The sequence below is a fragment of the Podarcis filfolensis genome (genome assembly GCF_964270895.1).
Source record: "Podarcis filfolensis genome assembly, chromosome: Z".
Taxonomy (NCBI): domain Eukaryota; kingdom Metazoa; phylum Chordata; class Lepidosauria; order Squamata; family Lacertidae; genus Podarcis; species Podarcis filfolensis.
The window spans coordinates 40,960,715-40,983,823 of NC_139617.1; the positions used below are offsets into that span (position 1 = coordinate 40,960,715).

The following is a 23,109-nucleotide window of genomic DNA, read 5'->3' on the forward strand; positions in this document are numbered from 1 at the left end:
GATAATGAGGAATTTGTGCATGCATAATTGAGGGGGGGTGCACCCCCCCAAATCTTGCCAAATATTTTTAAAGGTTAACTCTTTATTTATTTAATAAATTAAGTACTTCGTACTTAAGTACTGCACAGCTCATGTCAGGACTGAAGCCCACAATGGATCTCCAGCTAAGAACTGGAAGTATGTTGGGGCCAAGAATTAAATTGTGCACCCTCATTAAGCTCTGGTTGATTGAGGGGAGTTGGAGATTCGTCTTAGGAGTCTTCTTTGCGGCAATAGGCCAAAGGGTTCAGGTGACTGCCCCTAAGTAGAAGATCTGCTCCCGCCAGCTAGAGAGAGCTCACCCTCCTTTCTCGTGAAAACTTCGAAGAATATGATCTGCGCTCCCCACCCAATAATGATTGCAATCCACTAACCATCTACCGTGACCTTCAAAGTACTCGCACTCCCAGGTAATCAGCCCAAACAGATAGCTTGTTGAACACCTGATTGACCACCACCCAAGGCTCACCAGGAGCTCAGTGTTTCACTCTTTAACCCATAGGTGGAAAGCTTTTTCAGCCCAGGGGCTAATCCCCTTCCAGGCAATCTTCCAAGGGCCACATGCCAGGCAAAAGCAGGTGGACGCTTAATGTATATTTTCCCTTCATACAGTAGGCCGGTTTCCACTCTCTCACACAAACACACACCCCTATCCTCAATCTAGACAAGCAAGAGGGTTCAGAGACACATTCCAGTCAAACAAAAACATTCAGGGGGCAAAATAGGAGCAGCAAGGGGCGTGGCCTGGGGAGAGTGCTGAGGGCCAGATAGAAAGCCCTGGAGGGACACGTGTGGCCCCCAGTCCTAAGGTTTCCCCATCCTGGCTTAACCCATTCTCATACCTACTTGCATAAGCAGCAGGCTTGGCTCAGCTCACAGGAGAAGTATTCCAGGTCACTTTGTTCTTAATTTAATTTTTTATCAATTTAAACCGTACAAAGTACAAAGAAGCATGACAAGACCAGCCACCAGTAAAGAGAAGCATAGAAATAAAGTGCTGAGTCAATGAGGAATATTTATAAAAAGGCCACTGTAGGAATACTTTGGATTATTAACTAAGCTTAATTGTATAAGAAATATCCCCTCCACTGTGGGGCATGGTTCGCATGCTTCACATGCTGCCGAGTTTGCCCTGTTAGGACAAATGGGGCAGTGCCCTATACTCCATCTGCCCTCAGCTTGCTCTTAGCTAGCTGTCGCCTGCCTGCCTGCCTGCCTATTTAAAACCTGTCTGGGGCAGACAATGCCTATCGGCTTCCTCCTCCTTAGTGCTGCCCCTGTAGAACTGGAGAGACACTGTGGTGAAGTGGTTAGAGCAGGGGTCAGCAAACTTTTTCAGCAGGAGGCCGGTCCACTGTCCCTCAGACCTTGTGGGGGGCTGGACTATATTGGGGGGGGGGGAGTGAACGAATTCCTATGCCCCACAAATAACCCAGAGATGCATTTTAAATAAAAGGACACATTCTACTCATGTAAAAACACGCTGATTCCTGGACTGTCCGCAGACCAGATTTAGAAGGCGATTGGGCCGCATCTGGCCCCCAGGCCTTAGGTTGCCTACCCAGGCAGGGGTTAGAGTGTCAAGCTGGGAGCTGGGGGAGACCAGGGTTCAAATCCCCCACACAGCCATGAAGCTCACTGGGTGGCATTGGGCCAGTCACTGCCTCCCAGTCTAACCTGTCTCCCAGGGTTGTTGTGGGAATTACACAAGGAGGGGGAGAGCCACATATGCCACCTTGAGCTCCTTGGAGAAAAGCATGGAGTATTAGTGCAATAAGTAAGTAAATAAGTGAACTCAGCAGGAAGGAGGATAAGAACAAAAGTAGAATGAGTTGACTTTGCCACTCATTATCTCCGGCGCCACCAGGGATCCCTTTCTCCTGCCCTACCAATTCCAGTGGGCACCACCATCTTTGCTGGTACTTGGCACTTCAACCTCTCCATCTGCACTGAGGTAGCTCAGCTGGTGGAATATGAGACTCTTAATCTCAGGGTCATTGGTTTAGGCGCTATGTTGGGCAAAAGTTTCCTGCATTGCAGGGGTTGGACTAGAATGACCCTTGTGGTCCCTTCCAGTTTTCCAGCACTACAATTCTATGATTCTATGCATCTGGACCTGAGCGATTGAGAAGTGTGGGTGCACAGGGGAATGGTTGTAACCAAGTGCAATTTCGACACTGCGCAATGTCATTAGTAACCACAGGTAGGGATGGAGGAGAAATTCAACTCAGGTGACATTTTAGGATGACAGGTGTTTTCAGCGCTGTACATTTAAAACAGTATCACATCGTTGCCAACAGTCTTGGCTTCCCTGCCAAAAGGATTATGGGAACTGTAATTTGTTCAGAATGCTGAGAGTTCTTAGGAAACCCCCACTCCCCATGCAGAGCTACCATTCCCATAATGTTTTAAGAGTCAATCCTTTTCCTCAGGAAACTGGCAATTGCAGCTCTGTGAAGGGGAACAGGGGGTCCCCTAAGAAATCTCAACACTCTGAACAAACTACAGTCCCCAGGACTCTTTGGGGGGAGCCATGAATATTTAAAGTGGTATGGTGATGCTTTAAATGTACGTATAATGCAGATGGGGCCTTAGATGGACTCAGCCCCATGCTTTTAAAGTTCAGTGTTAAACTCTCTGAAATAAAAACAAAAACCGAAAGACTTGAAGTGTCAGTGCCAGATTTCCGTGCAAGAGAAGCAACACAAGTTTCAGTCTTTCTTTTGGGTGTGAAACTGACTCAGAAGAAGCCCCGAGAAAAATAGGAAATGGGCAGGGGAGAAGGGCCCCACCTCAGCCACACTTTCAGGGCTGTGACAGAAGGGCACTGCTAGCAGCCGACTTCACCTACCACAAGCAAATCATCATTCCTCCTGCTTGCCAACTCTGTATTCTGAACTGGAACGTGTACGGACAACTCTACTTAGGCCACCTGTCTCCTTCACCGAATGAACACCACCAACGTGACACAATGCCAGCCAGAGGGGATCCACTTTGCCCTCCCAGTAATTTTGGGCATCGTCTCAGTGGGCGGGTTGGTCTTCAACAGCATCAGCCTCTGGATCTTCTGGTTTGCCATCAAGCGCTGGAATTCTGGCATCATGCTTCAGTTCAACCTGGCCTTGGTAGACATCATTGTCCTTCCGGTCATGCCATTGATGGTGGCCTATTTCAGCTTGGGAAACCACTGGCCCTTTGGGCAGTTTGTCTGCCAGCTTCAAGTTTTCCTGCTCAGCACCCATCTGTATGGAAGCATCTACTTCCTCATGCTCATCAGCATCCACAGGTACCAAGCCATTGTCCACTACAACACCAAGACCCTCTGGAGGAAGAAGTCTGCCTTGAGAAAGCTGGTCTTGGTCTTCTGGGCTTTCCTCTTCCTGCAGGGGCTTCCACTCTTCTTCTTCCTCAAGACTTCAGTCATCGGCAACTCGGTCAAGTGCCTGAGCATCTACCAGTCAGAGCTGACCTATCTCTACCTAGCCTATGGCATCTTCCTGGGGATCTTCTGCTTCCTCATTCCCTTTGCCATCTCTCTGGTGTCCTACGTGATGCTGTGGGCCTACATTGCTAAAATCAGTCAAGCCAATCTCCGAGGCCAGGTAATGAAGACTAAGTCGAAGCAGATGATCACCATTGCCCTGGTCATCTTTGCCACCTGCTTCACACCCCTCCACATCTGTGGGTCCATGGCTTCCATTGTGAGATATTATGGTGTGTCCTGCAAGGTTTTGTACCACATAGAAGTCACCTATTACATTTCTTTGGTCTTCAGCATGGTCAACTGTTGCTTGGATCCCTTCATCTACAACTTTGCCAACGAGAAATTTCACAGGCTCTTTTCCAATTCCCTAAGAGGATTATTGGTGTCCAAGTGAGAAAATGTCCTTCGGAAAAGGAAAGGTAAAAGATAAAACACTATGGGGTTGTAAGCAATGTTAGATATTGTCAGGTGCCGGGATGCTGACAGGATCTGAGCCACATAAACTCTATGTGGATTGTGCCAGCAATCTGTTGACAAGAACTGCTGCTTATATACATATGTTAACTCTACCTACCTCATAGGGCTGTTGCAAATATGAAGGTGGGGAGGATAATGTACACAACTATCAGCATCTGGGAAGAAAAGCAAGTTACAAAGATATAGCGCCATTCACAGATCATGAAAAGAAAAATAAACATGCACAAAGCCAGAAAAGCAGCTTAAATGCAACATGTGATATTTACAGCAAACTACCAGACCCCATGGGACGTGGGTGGCGCTGTGGGTTAAACTACAGAGCCTAGGACTTGCCGATCAGAAGGTTGGCAGTTTGAATCCCTGCGACGGGGTGAGCTCCCGTTGCTCGCTCCCTGCTCCTGCCAACGTAGCGGTTCAAAAGCACGTCAATGTGCAAGTAGGTAAATAGGTACCGTTCCGTCGGGAAGGTAAACGGTGTTTCCGTGTGCTGCTCTGGTTCGCCAGAAGTGGCTTAGTCATGCTGCCCACATGACCAGAAGCTGTACGCCGGCTCCCTCGGCCAATAAAGCGAGATGAGCGCCACAACCCCAGAGTCGGTCACGACTGGACATAATGGTCAGGGGTCCCTTTACCTTTACCAGACCCCAAATTGCCTGATAAATAACCACAAGCAAAGCAGTTTCACAGTTTCGGGGACTGAATTACCAACTCTCAGCCTAGCCTACCTCGCAGGGGTGCTGTGACCATAAAAAGTGGGGAGAGGAAGACAAGATCCACAGCCCTGAGTTCCTGGGAGGAAAAGCAAGGCACAAACATGCAGCAAGCAACACATCCTCTAAGTGTATGTAGTTTTGGATCTCTTAGCAAAACACAAACACACACACACACACACACACCCCAGCCTTGATAAACAAAAAATATATCCCTGTGTTAAAGTATAGTTGATAGGGATCTTAACTTGCTGCAGCTGCATAGTGTTTTATAGTTTTATGGTTGTATTCGTTGCCTTTTGGTGGTTTTTTTATCTGTATACAGACATTTATTGAAATATGTGGAAATTTAAAGCTGCCCATCTGCTACCATCGAGGCTGAACTAAATAAAATCAGAGGATATAAATAAGCAAAGAAAAAGGAACAGAAATCAGCTTTCAATGTGAAATTCTTAATAATATGCACACTCAGACTCATGAGAGTTTCTGTTTCTGAGTTGGAGGGTAAAGAGACTTAGGGGAATGGGGAATATTGCATTAGTCTTCCTTATAATGCTAGCTCCTCTCTCATGTTTTCTAATACTCCTTTCACACTGTGGTACCCGTTGCATTAGACCAATATGCTGACATGTCATGCTAAATTTCATTCACACCAATGAACATCGGTGGTCAACATTGCTGCTCCCCCACCCTGTCCGCTCGGGCTTGCTTCTGTTCCCCTGTGACTCTCCCATGAAAATGGCAGGAAGGAACTGTAAGCTGCCCCAAATTTCCTCACTTTACTTCTGAGTTTTCTGTTTTAAGAGGGCTGCATAGAGATACTTTCTGCAATCAGATAACATAGACGTGAGCACTAAACATGAACTACAGTCCATTTGCTTCCCAGAAATGGCTTTTACATTGCGTGAAAGCTCAAACATAATGTGAAAATTAAGATAGGGAAATGGAATAAACTGCCACATGAATGTGACCTCCAGTTTTAACCACAGGTATATTTTCTTTAAAAAGTGAGGCATCAGCAGCATACCTATTAAGTTTTAAGACTTGCCAGGTGGTTGGCAAATAAGCAGAATGCTCTTCACGTTCATGGCTCCTGGCTGCTTGATTCATTGTGCACAGTTAAGAGGAAACAGCAGGCTCTGGAGCACTGTTTGACTATCTCCTATATTGGCAAATATTGTGAAAGGGGGAAGCAGAACATCTTTATCTTTACTCAGTAGGGTACATAGAGAAACCAGTTTGCAATCTGGTTGTACAGAAGGAGAGGGAAAGGGAAACAGCAATCCACTTCCCACAAAGAAATCCCACATTGGTTTGCAGACCTGGCTCTGTTACGGGGCCAAGTCTGCAACACACTCTACATACAGCTTCCCTTGTACAGTACTTGATCCAGAAGCTGCAGTTGGTGCAGAATGCTGCAGCACAGTTGCTGTCAGAATGTGACCTGCTTCTGTCTGCCTATAACACCTCTGCTCAGACACCTGCAACGGTTGCTCACTTGCTACTGGGCCAAGTTCAGCTGTTATTATTCGTGTGAGAAGCCATTAACAGCCTGGGGTCAGTTTATTTGTGGGATTCACCTTACACCACTCGAAAGCTTCGATCTGCAGAGCGGGTACTATTACAGGTGCCACATACCATAATACCCATTGTGCACTTCTAAGGAATTCTTCTTTCAGTGTAGCAGCACTTACACTTTGGAACTCCCTGCCTGTTGGCATTAGACACGCATTTTCACTGTTCTCTTTTCAGTGCTTGCTTAAAACAATGTTATTTAAGCAAGCAAGCAAGCCTACCCAGACGCATAGAGGATGAGCCGACATGTTTTAGTCTCTTTTTAGTTTAATGCTGATCTTAATTGTTTTCAAAAGGTTTCTAATTACCTGTTTTTAAATATATTTTGTCGATAATTTTAATTTTAGTTTTTTCCTGTAAACCGTCTTAGAGGTTTTATTACAATCAAGCTGTGTATAAATGTTGTGAAATAAACACACACAGATTCATTTCGACCCAGTTAGTAACTGGCTTTGATTTGACCTCTGGCTTAACTTTTCGTTATGACCATGCCTTTTCAGGTAACTATTCATCGTTTGGGTGTTAGGGGAGGGGTAGTACCTCTGGTGGGGGAACGGTCATTCTCCATCTGGGCTAGTTTGTCCACCTTTGGTCAATACCCTGCACACAGCTCTCACCTGTAGCATCCTGACAGGCAGGATAGTAGACTAGAAGGGTCTTCCTTGGGCTGATTCAGCAGGGCTCTGATTATTGCTCTTGTTCCAAAAAAAAGTCCCACCCCAACCCTGGATGAATCACCCCAGTTTTTGTCAGCCACCACTGGCACTGTGGGTTAAACCACAGAGCCTAGGACTTGCCAATCAGAAGGTCAGCGGTTCGAATCCCCGCGACGGGGTGAGCTCCTGTTGCTCGGTCCCTGCTCCTACCCACCTAGCAGTGCAAGTCAAAGTGCAAGTAGATAAATAGGTACCACTCTGGTGGGAAGGTAAACGGCGTTTCCGTGCGCTGCTCTGGTTCACCAGAAGCGGCTTAGTCATGCTGGCCACATGACCCAGAAGCTGTACGCCGGCTCCCTCGGCCTATAGAGCGAGATGAGCGCCGCAACCCCAGAGTCGGCCACTACTGGACCTAATGGTCAGGGGTCCCTTTACCTTTTACTGGCTTACCTAGGATGGCAAGAGAGAGGGACAAAGACCAGAGGCGGCCAGGCCAAATCCTAAGGGAGGTGCAAAGGCCCCACTTGTCCCCAGACATGAAGCAATGGACCCCAAGGACCCCAATGCGCACCAAGGAAGCATCCATGCTCATCATGCCCACAGGTACCTCCCTCCTTGCAGGAGCCTCATGTAAGCACCATGGGCTGCTGGCATTCTGCCTCAACCTTATTTTCCTGTGACTGACGATGCTTGATTGTTCTCAAGAAACCAAGCCCAGTAGAGGAAATAATGGTGAGAAATTTCTAGGGCTGTGGCTTGTCAAACCACAGGAAACCTACCGTGGGACCCATTTATTTCTGCAAATAGCATTCTGGCAGGTCTACTCCTTCCCAAAACCAGGGAAGCTTCTACCTGGCTTAGAGAAGGAGGCATGATGTCCATGTGCACAATGCCAATGTCACATGTGCAACAACACCCCCACCAATTGCCCTCACAAGCTGGCACCTCTGGTCCTAACTGCTCCCCTGCAAAAAAATATAAAAAAATTCACTGCAGCTTGCTATGTCTCTTCTGCCATTAAGATGTGGTATTATGCATGCTTACTCAGCAGCAAGCCTCACTGAGCACAACAGGACTTGCTTCTAACTAAACAAGTCAGGTTGGGCTGAACACCACTTAGTTATTACATTGTCACAGGACTCTGTTGGGTTTTTTTTCATTGTCACAGCCCTGGCTTTTTAAAATGCTGCTTTTGCAGAACACTTGGGAAGCCCAGGATATGAGTTTTTTTAATTTACAAACACTAAATCTTGTTGATCAGCTCTTCAGATGGAATGGTGGGGAACGGGTGGCCCCTCAGATGTTGACTGCTGGGAGCTGAAGGACAACATCAAGAGGACAGCTGTTTCCCCAGTCCTGTTTTAAGGCCATTAGATTTGCTTCACAGTCACACCAGTTTGTGACTTACTGGTCCAGATCACAAGCAATGGCACAAGCCCTTATCTTGCAAGTTCCTTCTGCTCCTTCCTCTATGCATGAATGGAGGAAATTAGAAGGTTCTGCTTCTGGGTTGCACCAAACCGATACTTCTTGCATTTTGATGCAGTGGGAAACAATGGCTTATCTCAGGGGTGGGGGACATTTTTCAATCCAGGGGTGTCACATTCCCTTCTGAACAAATGTTAGGGGCTGCATAGCAGTGGTGGGCTGGGCCAGAGGCAAAAGCAGCCCCCCAACCTTCCCTTAAAGGTAAAGGGACCCCTGACCGTTAGGTCCAGTTGTGGCCGACTCTGGGGTTGCGGCGCTCATCTCGCTTTATTGGCCGAGGGAGCCGGTGTACAGCTTCCGGGTCATGTGGCCAGCATGACTAAGCCGCTTCTGGCGAACCAGAGCAGCGCACGGAAAACGCCGTTTACCCTCCCGCTAGAGTGGTACCTATTTATCTACTTGCACTTTGACGTGCTTTCAAACTGCTAGGTTGGCAGGAGCACGGACTGAGCAACGGGAGCTGACCCCCTCACGAGGATTTGAACCGCCGACCTTCTGATCGGCAAGTCCTAGGCTCTGTGGTTTAACCCACAGCGCCACCCACGTCCCTCAACCTTCCCTTAGGCACAAATAATTAGATAGAGGTCTGAAAGCAAAAAGTGAAGATCTACCGTAATTCCAATATGGGGAATATTTTGCCCTCTAGTTGTTGCTGAACTACAACCTGCATCAGCCCTGACCATTGGCTGTGCTTGCTGGGGCTGATGGGAGTTGTGATTCAGAAACATCCAGTGGCGTAGCGTGGGGGGTGCAGGGGGGCCGGCCGCACCGGGCGCAACATCTGGGGGGGCGCTCGCTCGCACTCGCAGCTCTCTGCCCCCTGCTAAAATCCACGGGTTAGTGGACGCAAATTACTTGCCTTGCCCCAGGTGCTGACAACCCACGCTACGCCACTGGAAACATCCATAGGGCCAAAGGCTGCCCACTTCCATGCAAGTTGCCAATAGGCTAGTTTTGTTTTGGCTCAGAGGTGGGCATGGATTTCAGGAAGTACATACCCCTATTTGATTTCCTGCTTCTGTTCTGGCTTGCAGGAGAATATGTCACAGAGGAAATGGATTTTGGAAATAGTGAACCCGGGTGGTCATAATTAGGGAACTGAAATTAGTGTTGTGTGTGGGCAGTATTTGAGTCTGGACTCAATGCCTTATAGGGAGCAGCAAGGAGACTCTCTATGGTAATGTGTGTTGCTTTGTGTACTTCAAAATGTGGCAAGCCAGCTCTGCTGCATTGTGAGGGGAGGGGGCTTCTTCTTGTTATGCTAAGTGGGGCCCCTGGGCATCTGACCTAAAATTCAGTCCTGATGGCGCCACTGACTGCAATGGAGTTAAAGAAACACATGTATACAGTCTTGTACCAAACATGTCTCACACACATCTTTTCCTTCTCTTTATCCCTATCCTCAGCAGGGGAAAAAATAGCAGCACTGTAGATGAAATATACTCGGAGTTGAGTGTAAATTTCATGCTCTTTATTCAGCTCGTAGTAGCAATGAATGAAACGTTCCCCAAAACGTCTAGCTATATATACATTAATTACACAATGGGCCCCGTGTGATTGGCTAATTCCGGGCTGCTCCTGTAGGCCAATCAGGTTGTGGATTCACTTCCTCCAGAAGCCTGATTGGCTGCTCCTGCAGGCCAATCAGGTCGCTGATTCACTTCCACCTGGAGCTGGATTGGGTGGCTCCTGTGGACCAATCAGACTGCTGCATTCTGGATCCTATTGTTCTAGGATTCAGCTCAGTACATAACAGTAGAGAACTAGGGAAATGTGTTGGGCAGTCTGTCACTATTTTGCAATGGGATTGAATATCACCAAATTAAGGATTGCAAAATTGAAGCTGATACATATGACACAAACACAGAGACACAGAGACAGACAGACAGACAGACAGACAGACAGACAGACAGACAGACACACACACACACACACACACACACACACACACACCGTATACTTAAAGCACATGGCTTCCCTCCAAGAATCCTGGGTACTGTAATTTACTCCACATTGAGCGACAATTCCCAGCGCCTGTAACAAACTACAGTTCTCAGGCTTCTTTGGTGAAAGTAATGTGTTTTAAATTTGTGTTGCATGTGATTTAAATGTATGGTGTGGTCCACAATAGCTTTTACTACACTGTTTTAAAAGTAAAGTCTTTCCTTTCTCTGTTTAATTAAACACAACATTGGACAAAAAAATGTATATACTAGTGCAGTTAGCCTTTAACACAAGAGCATTTTATAAATACATTGCAACCAGCCATGCTCCCCACCTCCTATTGTCTTCTGATTTCCTGTAGGAGCTGTAGATTATGCCACACTGAGTTACAATTCCCAGCACCTGTAACAACCTGCAGTTCCCAAGCTTCTTTAAGAGAAGCCATGTGCAAGGCCAGTATACCTCCTAAATCCCAGCTGCTGGTGTCAGACATTAAAGGGTTCTTTGTGCATTAGGAGTGTCCCGGGGCACCAGGCCTGCTTGGAAAGAGGATGCTGGGGAAAATCCCTGCATTGCAGTGGGGTTGGACTAGATGACCTTTGGGTTCCCTTCCAACTCTGAAATTCTATGACTCCATGTGCTTCAAAGGTACGGAGTAATGTGACCTAGGGTCTACATATAGTCACTCCTCTCTAGTCTCTGTCCAGACAAGCAAGAGGCATGATCACAGTTGAAGGACACATCCCAATGAAGCAAAAATACTCAAGGAGGGTGCAAGGTAGGGCCAGTGAGAGGTGTGGTCTTCTGTGGAGGAAGGGTGGGATGTAACTAGTGTTTATGTGTGTATTCTTTTTAAAGAAAGCAGAAAACTAGCCAATGGGAAACCATAATGTGGTATGGGCAGACGGGGAGTAAGAATGCTCTTGTTGCCTCAACCCCCAATCCTTTAAGGTTTGTTTAATGTTATTTATAGTAGAATAAAACACCTTTTTTAGAAATAGGAAGAAAAGAAAAGAAAACCAGCCTTTTGTCTTTGGGAGTGTATTTACATCATTCAAGACACCAGTGTCCATGTGTCATAGACTGGCTAGACTCAGAGGAATGGTGGGAGAAAACAGCTGGGGAACCCCCAAGAGAAAAAGGCTCAGAGCCCATGGATTGGTGGTGGAATGATGATGAGTGGTTAGAGGGGGAGCCTGGGAGGAGGTGGTGTCAGAAGCTGAAGGGTCTGTAGCAGAGAGAAGTCCCGAATCAGAAGCGGAGGAGGAAGCTGGAGAGGAGGGAGGCCAAGAGGCAGAGATGAGTCAGGCTGGTGAAGAAGCCAGGAGGGTCTCCCCCTCCTGCTGTGACAAGCTCTCTTCCCACCTTGGTCTCCCAGGACTGGGAAAGGTATGAGGCAAGAGGAGCAGGTGCCTCATAGGTGTAGTCTCAGGTTGTTTGGGAAGGACTGGGAGGACGAGGAGACTTAGCCATGAGAAGGCAGGGTCCTTTTGTCTCCACAACTGCCTCACAGGGGCAAGACCTATCGTGAAGAGTTGCTGTGTTCATTAGGCCTGCCTCCCCTGAGAAGACTGTTTCTTTTAATAACGAGTTAACTTCACTTACTTTGTGTGATTTATTTCTGGCTGGCTCCCTGACAATGTGCCTCTTTTCAGACCTGGATGGTGATGATGATGATGATAATAATTTATTTATACCCCACCCATCTGGCTGGGTTTCCTCAGCCACTCTGGGCAGCTTCCAACAGAATATTAAAGTACAATAGTCTATTAAACATTAAAAGCTTCCCTAAACAGGGCTGCCTTCAGATGCCTTCTAAAAGACTGGTAGCTGTTTTTCTCTTTGACATCTGGTGGGAGGGCATTCCACAGGGTGGGTGCCACTACCAAGAAGGCCCTCTGCCTGGTTCCCTGTCACCTGGCTTCTCACAGCAAGGGAACCGCCAGAAGGCCCTCAGTGTCCGGGCAGAACAATGGTTCATCATCATCATCATCATCCCACCCCTCACCCTAAAGCCTGAACCTTCTATAAGCCTCTATAGGAAACTCACAAGCAGGACCTGAGCTCAAGAGCCTTCTTTCCACCTGTGGTCTCTAGCAATCGGCAATTGGAAGCACTGCGGCTTCTGGCTGTGCAGGCAGATCATAGCCTTCATGGCCAGTATGTTGCACATTTAGAGCCCATTGGGAGCTCTCACATGGCAAACCCACTCCCCCTCGAAATTAGAAAATGCACTGCAAAGTCTGGGATAACATTTGCTTTGACACAGCTTCATCTAGCCTCTGTGCAAACAAATGTGAATGCATGCTCCAAAAATGGCAATTGTCATCAAATCTGAGCTGCTGCGCACAGGTCCTGCTTTGCAGGCTTGGCATTGGGACATCTGGCTAGCCACTGTGAGAACAGGTTGTTGGGCTAGCTGGGCCACTGGCCTGATCCAGCAGGGCTCTTCTTAGTTTTTCTGCACACAAATCAGGACGAATGCTCAATAAACAAGTGTTCTAATTGAAGTGCCCTAGTTTTAAAGACGTTCTCAGATTTCTCTAGCATTTGAAGGACCAGATAATTTCTGAGAACACCGCAAAGGTCATGAAATGAACAACAGGTTCCACCTTTTGGGGTTGTTTCCCGTTGTCTGAGGACATATTAGAAGACCTTAAAAGGAAATGTACCTTCACCTACAACATACAAAAGGGGGTGGGGGACACACAGCACAACACAACTACACAACAGAAAGGACACAGTTGAACCATATCTTCTAGGAAGTGGCAGGGAACTGAAAACCTGTCTTTTGTTTCTCCTCTTTTCTTCCTGGACGAGCAGTCGTGTGGACCTCTCTTCCAAAGCATCTGGAGCCACCTGCCTCCGTCACATAATGAACACCACCAACGTGACACAATGCCTGCCATGGGAGCTCCACTTTTCCATCCCAATCCTTTGGGGCATCCTCTCAGTGGGCGGGTTGGTCTTCAACAGCATCAGCCTCTGGATCTTCTGGTTTGCCATCAAGCGCTGGAATTCTGGCATCATGCTTCAGTTCAACCTGGCCTTGGTAGACATCATTGTCCTTCCGGTCATGCCATTGATGGTGGCCTATTTCAGCTTGGGAAACCACTGGCCCTTTGGGCAGTTTGTCTGCCAGCTTCAAGTCTTCCTGCTCAGCACCCACCTGTATGGAAGCATCTACTTCCTCATGCTCATCAGCATCCACAGGTACCAAGCCATTGTCCACTACAACGCCAAGACCCTCTGGAGGAAGAAGTCTGCCATGAAAAAGCTGGTCTTGGTCTTCTGGGCTTTCCTCTTCCTGCAGGGGCTTCCACTCTTCTTCTTCCTCAAGACTTCAGTCATCGGCAACTCGGTCAAGTGCCTGAGCATCTACCGGTCAGAGCTGGCTTACCTCTATCTAATATACAGAATCTTCCTGGGTATCTTCTGCTTCCTCATTCCCTTTGGCATCTCTCTGGTGTCCTATGTGATGTTGGGAGCCTACATTGCTAAAATCAGTCAAGCCAATCTTCGAGGCAAGGTGATTAAGACCAAGTCCAAGCAGATGATCACCATCACTCTGGTCATCTTTGGCATCTGTTTTACACCCCTCCACATCTGCCAGACAGTGGGTTTGATTGTGAGATATTACTGGACATCCTGTGGGCTTCGGTACCGTGTAGAAATAGCTTATTATGTCTCCTTAGTTTTCAGCATGGTCAACTGTTGCTTGGATCCCTTCATCTACAACTTTTCCAATGAGAAATTTTACAAGTCTTTTTCTGTCTCCCTGCAAAGATTGTTCTTTGCCAAGTGTAAGAAAGAAGTCCCTCAGAGTAGAGATTAGACACCATGAGAAGGAATGTTCAGTCAAGCATCAAAGAAGGGCTGAGATCGAAGCAAGAATCTCTGGAGGGTGAATCCTCACATTTTGTTTCTTTGTGGAGCTCCAGTTTGGATTAGGAAAGAATTATCTGTCCATATTGAGGTACAACCACAAAAATATTTTTCTAGGTAATCTTTGTCCTACCTTACATTTTGCTTCTGCTAATTGTGCAGAAAATGTTTATTCAGCATTTTTTCCAGCTTTGCAATATTTCTCTCCCCAAGCCCCAGCAGCCATGAAGGAATTGGACTTCACTGTACTCTTTGAATGGGCAGATGCATACTGTGCATGCGTGGACTTGCATGTCATACAAACATGTCTTTCTTGCTTGTGCATTGGGAATTACAGGGATATCTTGGAAAGCTACTGAATGCCCTGAGGCTCAGATGTCAAGGGAGGCATCTCAAGCAGGGCCAGTGCACCCATGAGGCAAGGTGAGGCAACTGCTTCAGGCGACACAATGTACAGGGGCAACAGATCTGACCTTCAAGGATACATAGCGGCCACAGCTGTGGTGTGCTACTTGGGGGCTGGGTGTACTGCCTCCTTGGCAGCCTTCTCCAGTGGCCTCTGATGGTCTTCTCCACCCCACCCAGAAGGAAATGGTGGGTCTGCCCTCTGAGGTCTCCTGGGCTCTGCATCTACCTGGCATGATTCTGAGTGGGCCCCTTCCCCTACCCCCCGACAACCTTTGATTCCACTTCAACCATCAGTTAAGGCTGATTTGATTCCACACACCTTGCCTTGTTCCTGATGTAGATCTTCACTCACCCCTTCTTCCCGGGGGGGGGGATGCCATTTTGTGGTTTGCCTTAGGTGCCAAAATGCATTGGGCCAGCCCTGGTGAAAAGTATGTGAGGGGTGGAACCTGGAAGGCAAGGGGTGGAGCATGAGGTTGACAAGGAGAGCCCATGTTAACCAGGAAGCAATCCTGGAGGAACTCAATGTGATAAGGAACAAGGGAAATAAAGGGTTGTTACTCAGGAGCAAGATTCTTCCGAGAGTCTGATATGTTATGGATTGTGGAAGCCCAGTGAGGGTAGATTGCATTTTAATCTGCTTTATTTTGGTTTTCTTTGCTCCAAAGAGAATATCATGGTTTTCTGTAGCTTAAGCATTGCATATCTTTGTCTTAAAAGTCCTTCTTTCTGTTTTAGTAAACTTCAGAACTTGTTTCATAAACCTGTTGTAATGGCTTCTTGTTTTAACATCAACACACTAGGACACTATATACCCCACTACCTCGAGATGCCCTGGGCCTAGGGGAATTTGGAGGCTGGTAGAGAAGGGGCAGACTTGTGGGAATATTTGAGCCCCTTGCATGTTGGCAGCTGTGAACTTTAAAGGGGGCGAGCGGGCCAAGCAAAGGGGTGCACTCTGTGTTAGCCACAAACGCCCTTCCCTTGGATGGCAGGGGACCCAATGCAGCTGGGAGGTGGCCAGCACACAAATCCTTAGAAAGGGGGGGGGTTATTGGAAAATTCTGTAGTTTAACAAAAATACAAATATCATGGGGAAAGTAGTAGCAAGCAAAAACGGGTTACAGAATCAGATAGTGCATCTGTTGTAAAATAAATACATTAGAAGTGTTACAGAAAAATCTAGGTGCGAGGCTGCTCAGTCACCCAGCTCGTCAGGCAGAGCCCGCGGGTCCCTGCGGAATAAAGGAAGGAGTCCAGCCACCAACCGGAGCAAATAGCTGTAGACCAAAGTTTATTGCGCAACAGGTTCAAAGAGGAATTTTGAACCCCGAGGGTGGGGTGACAAGGACTTTTAAAACTTTCCCACCATATCCCAGAATACAGTTCGTACAGCAACATTGATACATCATTGGAACATCACTGACATGAGACAAAAGGGATGGGGTAGACAGGGGTTACACTAGTTTAACCTTGGCAAACATGTCCAGACAAGTCCTTGGTAGAAGATTGATACAAGCAGACATGTCAAAGAAAGACCCAGGTATAAGATTAGCCTCTGAAGTCCCACCACCCAAAGTACAATAGAACCTCCTTTGCATGTCTGAAGCCTGAGACAAGTCTGGTGATGAGATTTGGCTTCCCTTGGAGAACAATGAGCCCAGCAATTGTCACCTCTGGGCGTTTCCTGGGGTAGGAGGTGTGTATCCTGGCTTGGGGAGGTGGCAGGGGAAAGAGTCCTTTTTCCAAGGGCAAAATGGTGTTGGAATTGAGGTGTGGATTTTATCTGATTCATAAAGCTAGGTATATTCCCTGAGCTGTCAAGTCGAAAGGATACATTCAGGCATAATATTTGTAACTGTTAACAGTTACCCTTCCGTAATTTCCGTAATTACCGTAACAGTAATGAGATGATTTCTTTGTAAGTTAAGTCCTCAAACTCAATTTTTAAAGTTATTTAGGACCATTGTTTACTGTCTAAAAATAACCTTTGGTTTCCAAGATAAGAGCATAATGAAAACCAGCTGGATCAAGCTAAAAGGCCCATCTAGTCCTGCCTTCTGCTCTCACAGGGGCTGCCCAGATGCCTATGGAAAGCCTGAAAGTAGGGCCTGAGTGCTAAATCACTTTCCCCACATACAGTTTCCAGCAACTGTTGTTCAGATGTAGTAGCAGCAGCAGTATTATTTGCATTTTACCCTACCTTTCCCCCCAAAAGTTCAATGTACGTAGTTCCCACGGACTGTCTCGCCAGAGTGCTGCATGCTCTGGTTATCTCTCGCTTGGACTACTGCAATGCGCTCTATGTGGGGCTACCTTTGAAGGTGACCCGGAAACTACAACTAATCCAAAATGCGGCAGCTGGACTGGTGACTGGGAGCAGCTGCCAAGACCACATAACACAGTCTTGAAAGAACTGGTTTCCGAGCACAATTCAAAGTGTTGGTGCTGACCTTTAAAGCCCTAAACGGCCTCGGTCCAGTATACCTGAAGGAGCGTCTCCACCTCCATCGTTCTGCCCGGACACTGAGGTCCAGCGCTGAGGGCCTTCTGGTGGTTCCCTCATTGCGAGAAGCCAAGTTACAGGGAACCAGGCAGAGGGCCTTCTCGGTAGTGGCGCCTGCCCTGTGGAACACCCTGCCACCAGATGTCAAAGAGAAAAATAACTACCAAACTTTTAGAAGACATCTAAAGGCAGCCTTGTTTTAGGAAGCTTTTAATGTTTAATAGGTTATTGTATTTTAGTGTTTTGTTGGAAGCTGCCCAGAGTGGCTGGGGAAACCCAGCCAGATGGGCAGGGCCATAAATAATAAATTATTATTATTCTCTCCCTCCTCATTTAATCCCCACAACAAACCTTGTGAGGTGGGTTAGGCTGAGAGTGAGAGTGACTGGCCCAAAGTCCCTCAGTGCGCTTTATGACCAAGTGGGGCTTTGAACTCTAGTCTACCAGAACCTAGTCCAACACTCTAGCCACTGCACCACATAGCCACCAGGGCTAGCAGCCATTGATAGCTTTATCTTTCATCAGTTTATATAACCCTCTTATCCAAAGCCATCCAAGCTGGTGGCTATCACTGGCTCTTGAAGGAGGGAGTTCCGCAGTTTAACTATGGGGTTCCATAGTTTAACTAATGTGTTTATCTGTTCTTATTTTATCTGTAAGCTGCCTTGGGTCCCTGTCAGGGGAAAAGGTGCTGCATGAATATATATATATATATATATATATATATATATATATATATATATATATATTTGTTTTTAAAAAATATTTATTGAAGTTTTACAAAAAGCAGAAAACTACAGAACAAAAAGAAAACAAGAGAGAAAAAGAAGAAAAATAGAAAAATACAAAAATACACAGAAAAAGACACAAAACACAGAAGAAGCAAATAGAAAAAATTAAAAAAAACAAATCCATTTTTCATATCTTGAATTTCGTTTGCTTATTTCCCTGACCTCCTCACACCTCCCTTTTTTGTATTCCCGTTCACATAGTTAGTTCAGCAAATCCTTACCCTCTTTCATTTATCTTAACTCTATATCTCAACATATTATAACTATATATTTTCATCCGTTATCAATCCATTTTTACATATTCTTATTAACCTTGTTGCTAAGGCCGCTTAATTTCAATCCAGCATCATTTTAACATTCATTAATTTTACAATGTTTCTGCAAATAGTCTTTAAATTTCTTCCAATCTTCTTCCACCGACTCTCCTCCCTGGTCTCGGATTTTGCCAGTCATTTCCGCCAGTTCCATATAGTCCATCACCTTCATCTGCCACTCTTCCAGGGTGGGTAAATCTTGTGTCTTCCAATACTTTGCAATGAGTATTCTTGCTGCTGTTGTAGCATACATAAAAAAAGTTCTATCCTCTTTTAACACCAACTGGCCGACCATGCCCAGGAGAAAGGCCTCTGGTTTCTTCTGGAAGGTATATTTAAATACCTTTTTCATTTCATTGTAAATCATCTCCCAGAAGGTCTTAATCTTTGGGCATGTCCACCAAAGGTGAAAAAAGGTACCTTCACATTCTTTACATTTCCAACATTTATTATCGGGCAGGTGATAAATTTTTGCAAGCTTGACTGGAGTCATGTACCACCTGTAAATCATTTTCATAATATTCTCTCTTAAGGCATTACATGGCGTAAACTTCATACCTGTGGTCCATAACTGTTCCCAGTCAGCAAACATAATGTTGTGTCCAACATCCTGTGCCCATTTAATCATAACAGATTTAACCGTTTCATCCTGTGTATTCCATTTCAACAGCAAGTTATACATTCTTGACAGGTTCTTAGTTTTAGGTTCTAACAATTCTGTTTCCAATTTTGATTTTTCCACCTGGAAACCAATTTTTTGGTCCAAATTATATATCTCCCTTATTTGATAATAGTGAAGCTCCGCCACTGACTGCAGCTGCATGAATAAGTACTGTCTTTTCCCCTCTCCTGAACCCTCTGACATTCAGCTTCACCACCTGCCCATGAGTTCTATCCAGCATTATGAGCAAAACTTTTCTCTATCCACTTTCTCCATGCCATGTGTAATTTAATAAACTTCTACCGTGTCCCCTCTTGCTCATCTTTTCTCTAAACTGTTGTTGTTGTTGCTTAGTCGTGTCCGACTCTTCATGACCCCCTAGACCAGAGCACGCCAGGCACTCCTGTCTTCCACTGCCTCCCGCAGTTTGGTCAAACTCATGCTGGTAGCTTTGAGAACATTGTCCAACCATCTCGTCCTCTGTCGTCCCCTTCTCCTTCTGCCCTCCATCTTTCCCAACATCAGGGTCTTTTACAGGGAGTCTTCTCTTCTCCTGAGGTGGCCAAAGTACTGGAGCCTCAGCTTCATGATCTGTCCTTCCAGTGAGCACTCAGGGCTGATTTCCTTAAGAATGGAGAGGTTTGATCTTCTTGCAGTCCATGGGACTCTCAAGAGTCTCCTCCAGCACCATAATTCAAAAGCATCAATTTTTCAGCGATCAGCCTTCTTTATGGTCCAGCTCTGACTTCCATACATTACTTCTCTAAACTAAGAAGCCGCAAAGCCGCAAAATATCATTGGGTATATGACACCCCCCCACACACAATTCCAAGCAGATATTCACAGTCATGATGGCATACAAAGCCGTTTCTCAAAAAAAAAAAAAAAGCTCAAAAACTGAGATTCTCAGGGATTGAGATTATGTGTGCAAAATTGCAGTCCCCTCCCATTTTCTCTTCCTTCTTTCTCTCTTTTTTATTCACATTTCCATAGAATTACAGCACACACCGGCATTACAACCAAGAGGAATTTCTGCCACCCTCTGGTGTGAAACCATGGAAACTGGATTCTGTATTGAGGGTGGAATCCTAAACACACTTGCAAGGGATTAAACTCCGTTGAACACAGTGAGGCTTTCTCCTGAGTAGGGTTGCCCAGGATTTGAGCACAAGCTTTCCTTCAAGGTGCATGGTGTTTTTTTTTAATTGAGCATTCATGACACCGTGTGTCGATGATGATATCAAACCTGTCACACATGTTCCTGCTTTCGGTACTGTGTGTACCTGGGAAAATATCAGAGGACATTCTGCTTCTTTTCCAGTTTCGACATGTGCTGCAACTTCTTGCTGAAATCCTGGAACCTTTTGTGCCACAAATGGTCAGGGCTTTTTGTTATCTGTCTGCTCATGTTCTAACACAATACTGTATTTTTCACTCTATAGGACGCACCCGACCATAGGACGCACCTAGTTTTAGAGGGGGAGAACAAGCAAAAAAAATTCTTTCCCTCTCTGTGCAGCGAAGCGGCAGGAGAAACGGAGCCCCTTCAATTTCTCCTCCCACTTCGCTGAAGGGGCGCTGCGCAGAGAGGGAAAGCTGTGCAGTGCCTCTCCAGGCTTCAGCGAAAGCAATGCAAAGCCTCTGGAGTGCGGCAGGAGCTTCCGCTGCGCTCCGGAGGCTTCAGGCGGCTATCCCTGAAGCCATGGAGCCTGCATTCACTCCATAAGACGCACACACATTTCCCCTTAATTTTTGGAGGGGGAAAAGTGTGTCTTATAGAGCGAAAAATACGGTAGTTCCTCTCTGCGGTAACAGTGCAGAAGCATCACAGAACGACTAATAAAACAGTATGTTGTACTGTATAACAGCTCTCCTGGTTCTCAGTAATCTCTCCCAGCCCTACTTGGAGATGCCAGAATGAGGTCACCTTCTCAGAGGAAAAGCATGCCTGTGTTATCTGAGCTGGGTGCCAGATTCAGCAAGAACAGGGTGCCCGCTCTCTATCACTCAAGGCGGGGTTTGACCTGCATAAACATTCTTTACAGATTCTTAATATCTGTATTCTAGTGTTAGAAACTGAGATATGAAAGCTAGGAACTAAATGGCACCTTAAACCGAGGTTACGGGCACAATAACAAAATGTCTCCCCACTCCCCTAACATTTTTTAAATGGTCTCTTCTCCAGTCTTCATAGACTAGCTACAAGTGGGAAGGCAGAAAAAGGTCCTCCTTTCCTTCCACTCTGCAGTTTTAATCTGAAATCTTAGGCGCAGTACTCCACCCAGAGCTCACGCTAATGAAATCCCCTGTTGCAAAATGCGCCTAGAACAATGGGAGTTTTGAACACTGCTATATTCTTATATCTAATATTCTTAATATGCTTTGAGAAAGCTGATTCTCCTAATAGCCTTTCACACTCTTTTTTTTTTTTTACAGTTTTTACATCTCTTCACATTTAGTCTATCAAAGTGTATACTATAATTCCTGTCCTGTCTATTTAGTTCAATGGATATACTCTCACTAGGACTAATCATGGGATGCAATCCATGCTGGTTTTGTTGTCTGTTACATGTGGTCTTTGATGCAAACTGCTCATCTAAGTTTGCGTCTTGGGGCGGTTTGCTGCTAAGAGACAATAAAGCAGAAACAAAGCAGTTACAATGGTGTCTTCTCCTTCTTTGTGTAATGCTTTTAGTGTGCATGACACACTTCAGGATATAAGGACAGTTTCCTGCCCTGGGGAGGGAAATATACTCAGAGTCGCAAAGTGATTTCATGCTCTTTATTCAGCTCATAGTGATGAGGAGGAATGAATGAATGTCCCCTCAAAGTATCTGCTTTATATACATTATTTACACAATGGGCTGCACATGATTGGCTAATTCCGGAATTCTACTGTAAGCCAATCAGGTTGTGGATTCACTTTTATCTGGAGCATGATTGGGTGGTTCCTGCCAACCAATCATACTGCTGCATTGTTCTAGGACCAATCAGACTGCTGCATTCTGAATCCTATTTTTCTAGGACCAATCAGACTGCTGCCTTTTGGATCTTATTCAACTCAGTACATAACAGGGAGCATGCAATTGAAAATTCATAACATGGTGCAACAACAGGAGAAAGGGCGGTACGAGAGCAAAAATATTTTCTCAGCAGCAGCTGGGGAAAACGCAATGTCTCCCTCAAAGCAGGAAGATCTCCCTCTTCATCCAGAAATGAGCAACAATCTCAAAAAAGCTTTCTGGGTTAGTTGTAAATATGAACTTGGCCACGAGGTGTTGCTCAAGGTTAAATAATGTCTTGAACTGGAGTTGTGGGGAGCTACAGGGACTAAAGTTTATTGTGGGGGGAAGGGAAGACCTGGGGCTTTCCAAACAATGTTTCTGGTCTCCAGCTCCCATTAGCCCCAAGCCAGCATGACTGGTGGCCAAGGGTGAAGGGATTTGTAGTCCAGAAACACCTGGAGGGGCACAGTTCCTCCCACCCCAGTCTCGTTGTTATTTATTTAATGTATTTATATCCCACCTCTCTCCCAAGCTGGGATCCAAGATGGCTCTCAACATCTCCCAACCTTACAAAATCTAATGTTATAAAAACAGACCGGTTAAAAACAATAATTATAATGGCAGCCTGGTTGTCAGCATCACCTGCACCTTAGTTGTCAAAAGTGTGTCTTGAAGAGGAAGGTCTGAGCCTGCCGTCAGAAGAATAACAAAGAGGGAACCATCCTCTTGGGAGGAAATCTCACAATATGGAGGGACAGCATGGAATAGCCTCTTTCTCATGTCACCACCAACTAAGCATCTGATGTAGATGGGCAGGGGTGCCAACTTGAATAAAATATTGTGGGGGCCCAGGTAAGCCCCGCCCTCCATAATCAATCGCATGATGCAGTGCACACACACCATTTGAATGGGAATGACCATCAACTTTGTGGGGGCCTGGCCCTCTCAAATAATTTACTGTGGGGGCCGAAGACCCCACAGCCCCCAGGAGTTGGTTCCTATGTTGATGAGACCAAGATGAGATGCTCATCCAAGGATCTTAGCACTCAGGCAGTTTCATATAGGGAGTTTGGTCTTTCAGGTAACCTGGGCACAACCTTGCCATCTCTCCTCCTCCTCCTCTCTCTCCCTCTCTGTGTGTGTTTCCCTGAATACCTCCATGTACA

General features: G+C 46.1%; 1 protein-coding gene across 1 annotated transcript; it reads left to right on the forward strand.

Moving 5' to 3' along the window:
• The first annotated feature begins 2,606 nt into the window (after positions 1 to 2,606).
• On the forward strand, positions 2,607 to 14,383 carry LOC310754697 (uncharacterized protein). The gene is made up of 3 exons (XM_083596777.1): positions 2,607 to 3,913; positions 11,752 to 11,762; positions 13,037 to 14,383. The coding sequence occupies exons 1-3, from the start codon at positions 2,988 to 2,990 to the stop codon at positions 14,206 to 14,208; spliced, it is 2,109 nt and encodes a 702-aa protein (XP_083452903.1). The 5' UTR covers positions 2,607 to 2,987; the 3' UTR covers positions 14,209 to 14,383.
• Positions 14,384 to 23,109: the final 8,726 nt, after the last annotated feature.

Bases quoted from the DNA above. Each gene is read 5' to 3' on its own strand.
- LOC310754697 (XM_083596777.1), top strand. From the start codon at position 2,988: ATGAACACCACCAACGTGACACAATGCCAGCCAGAGGGGATCCACTTT.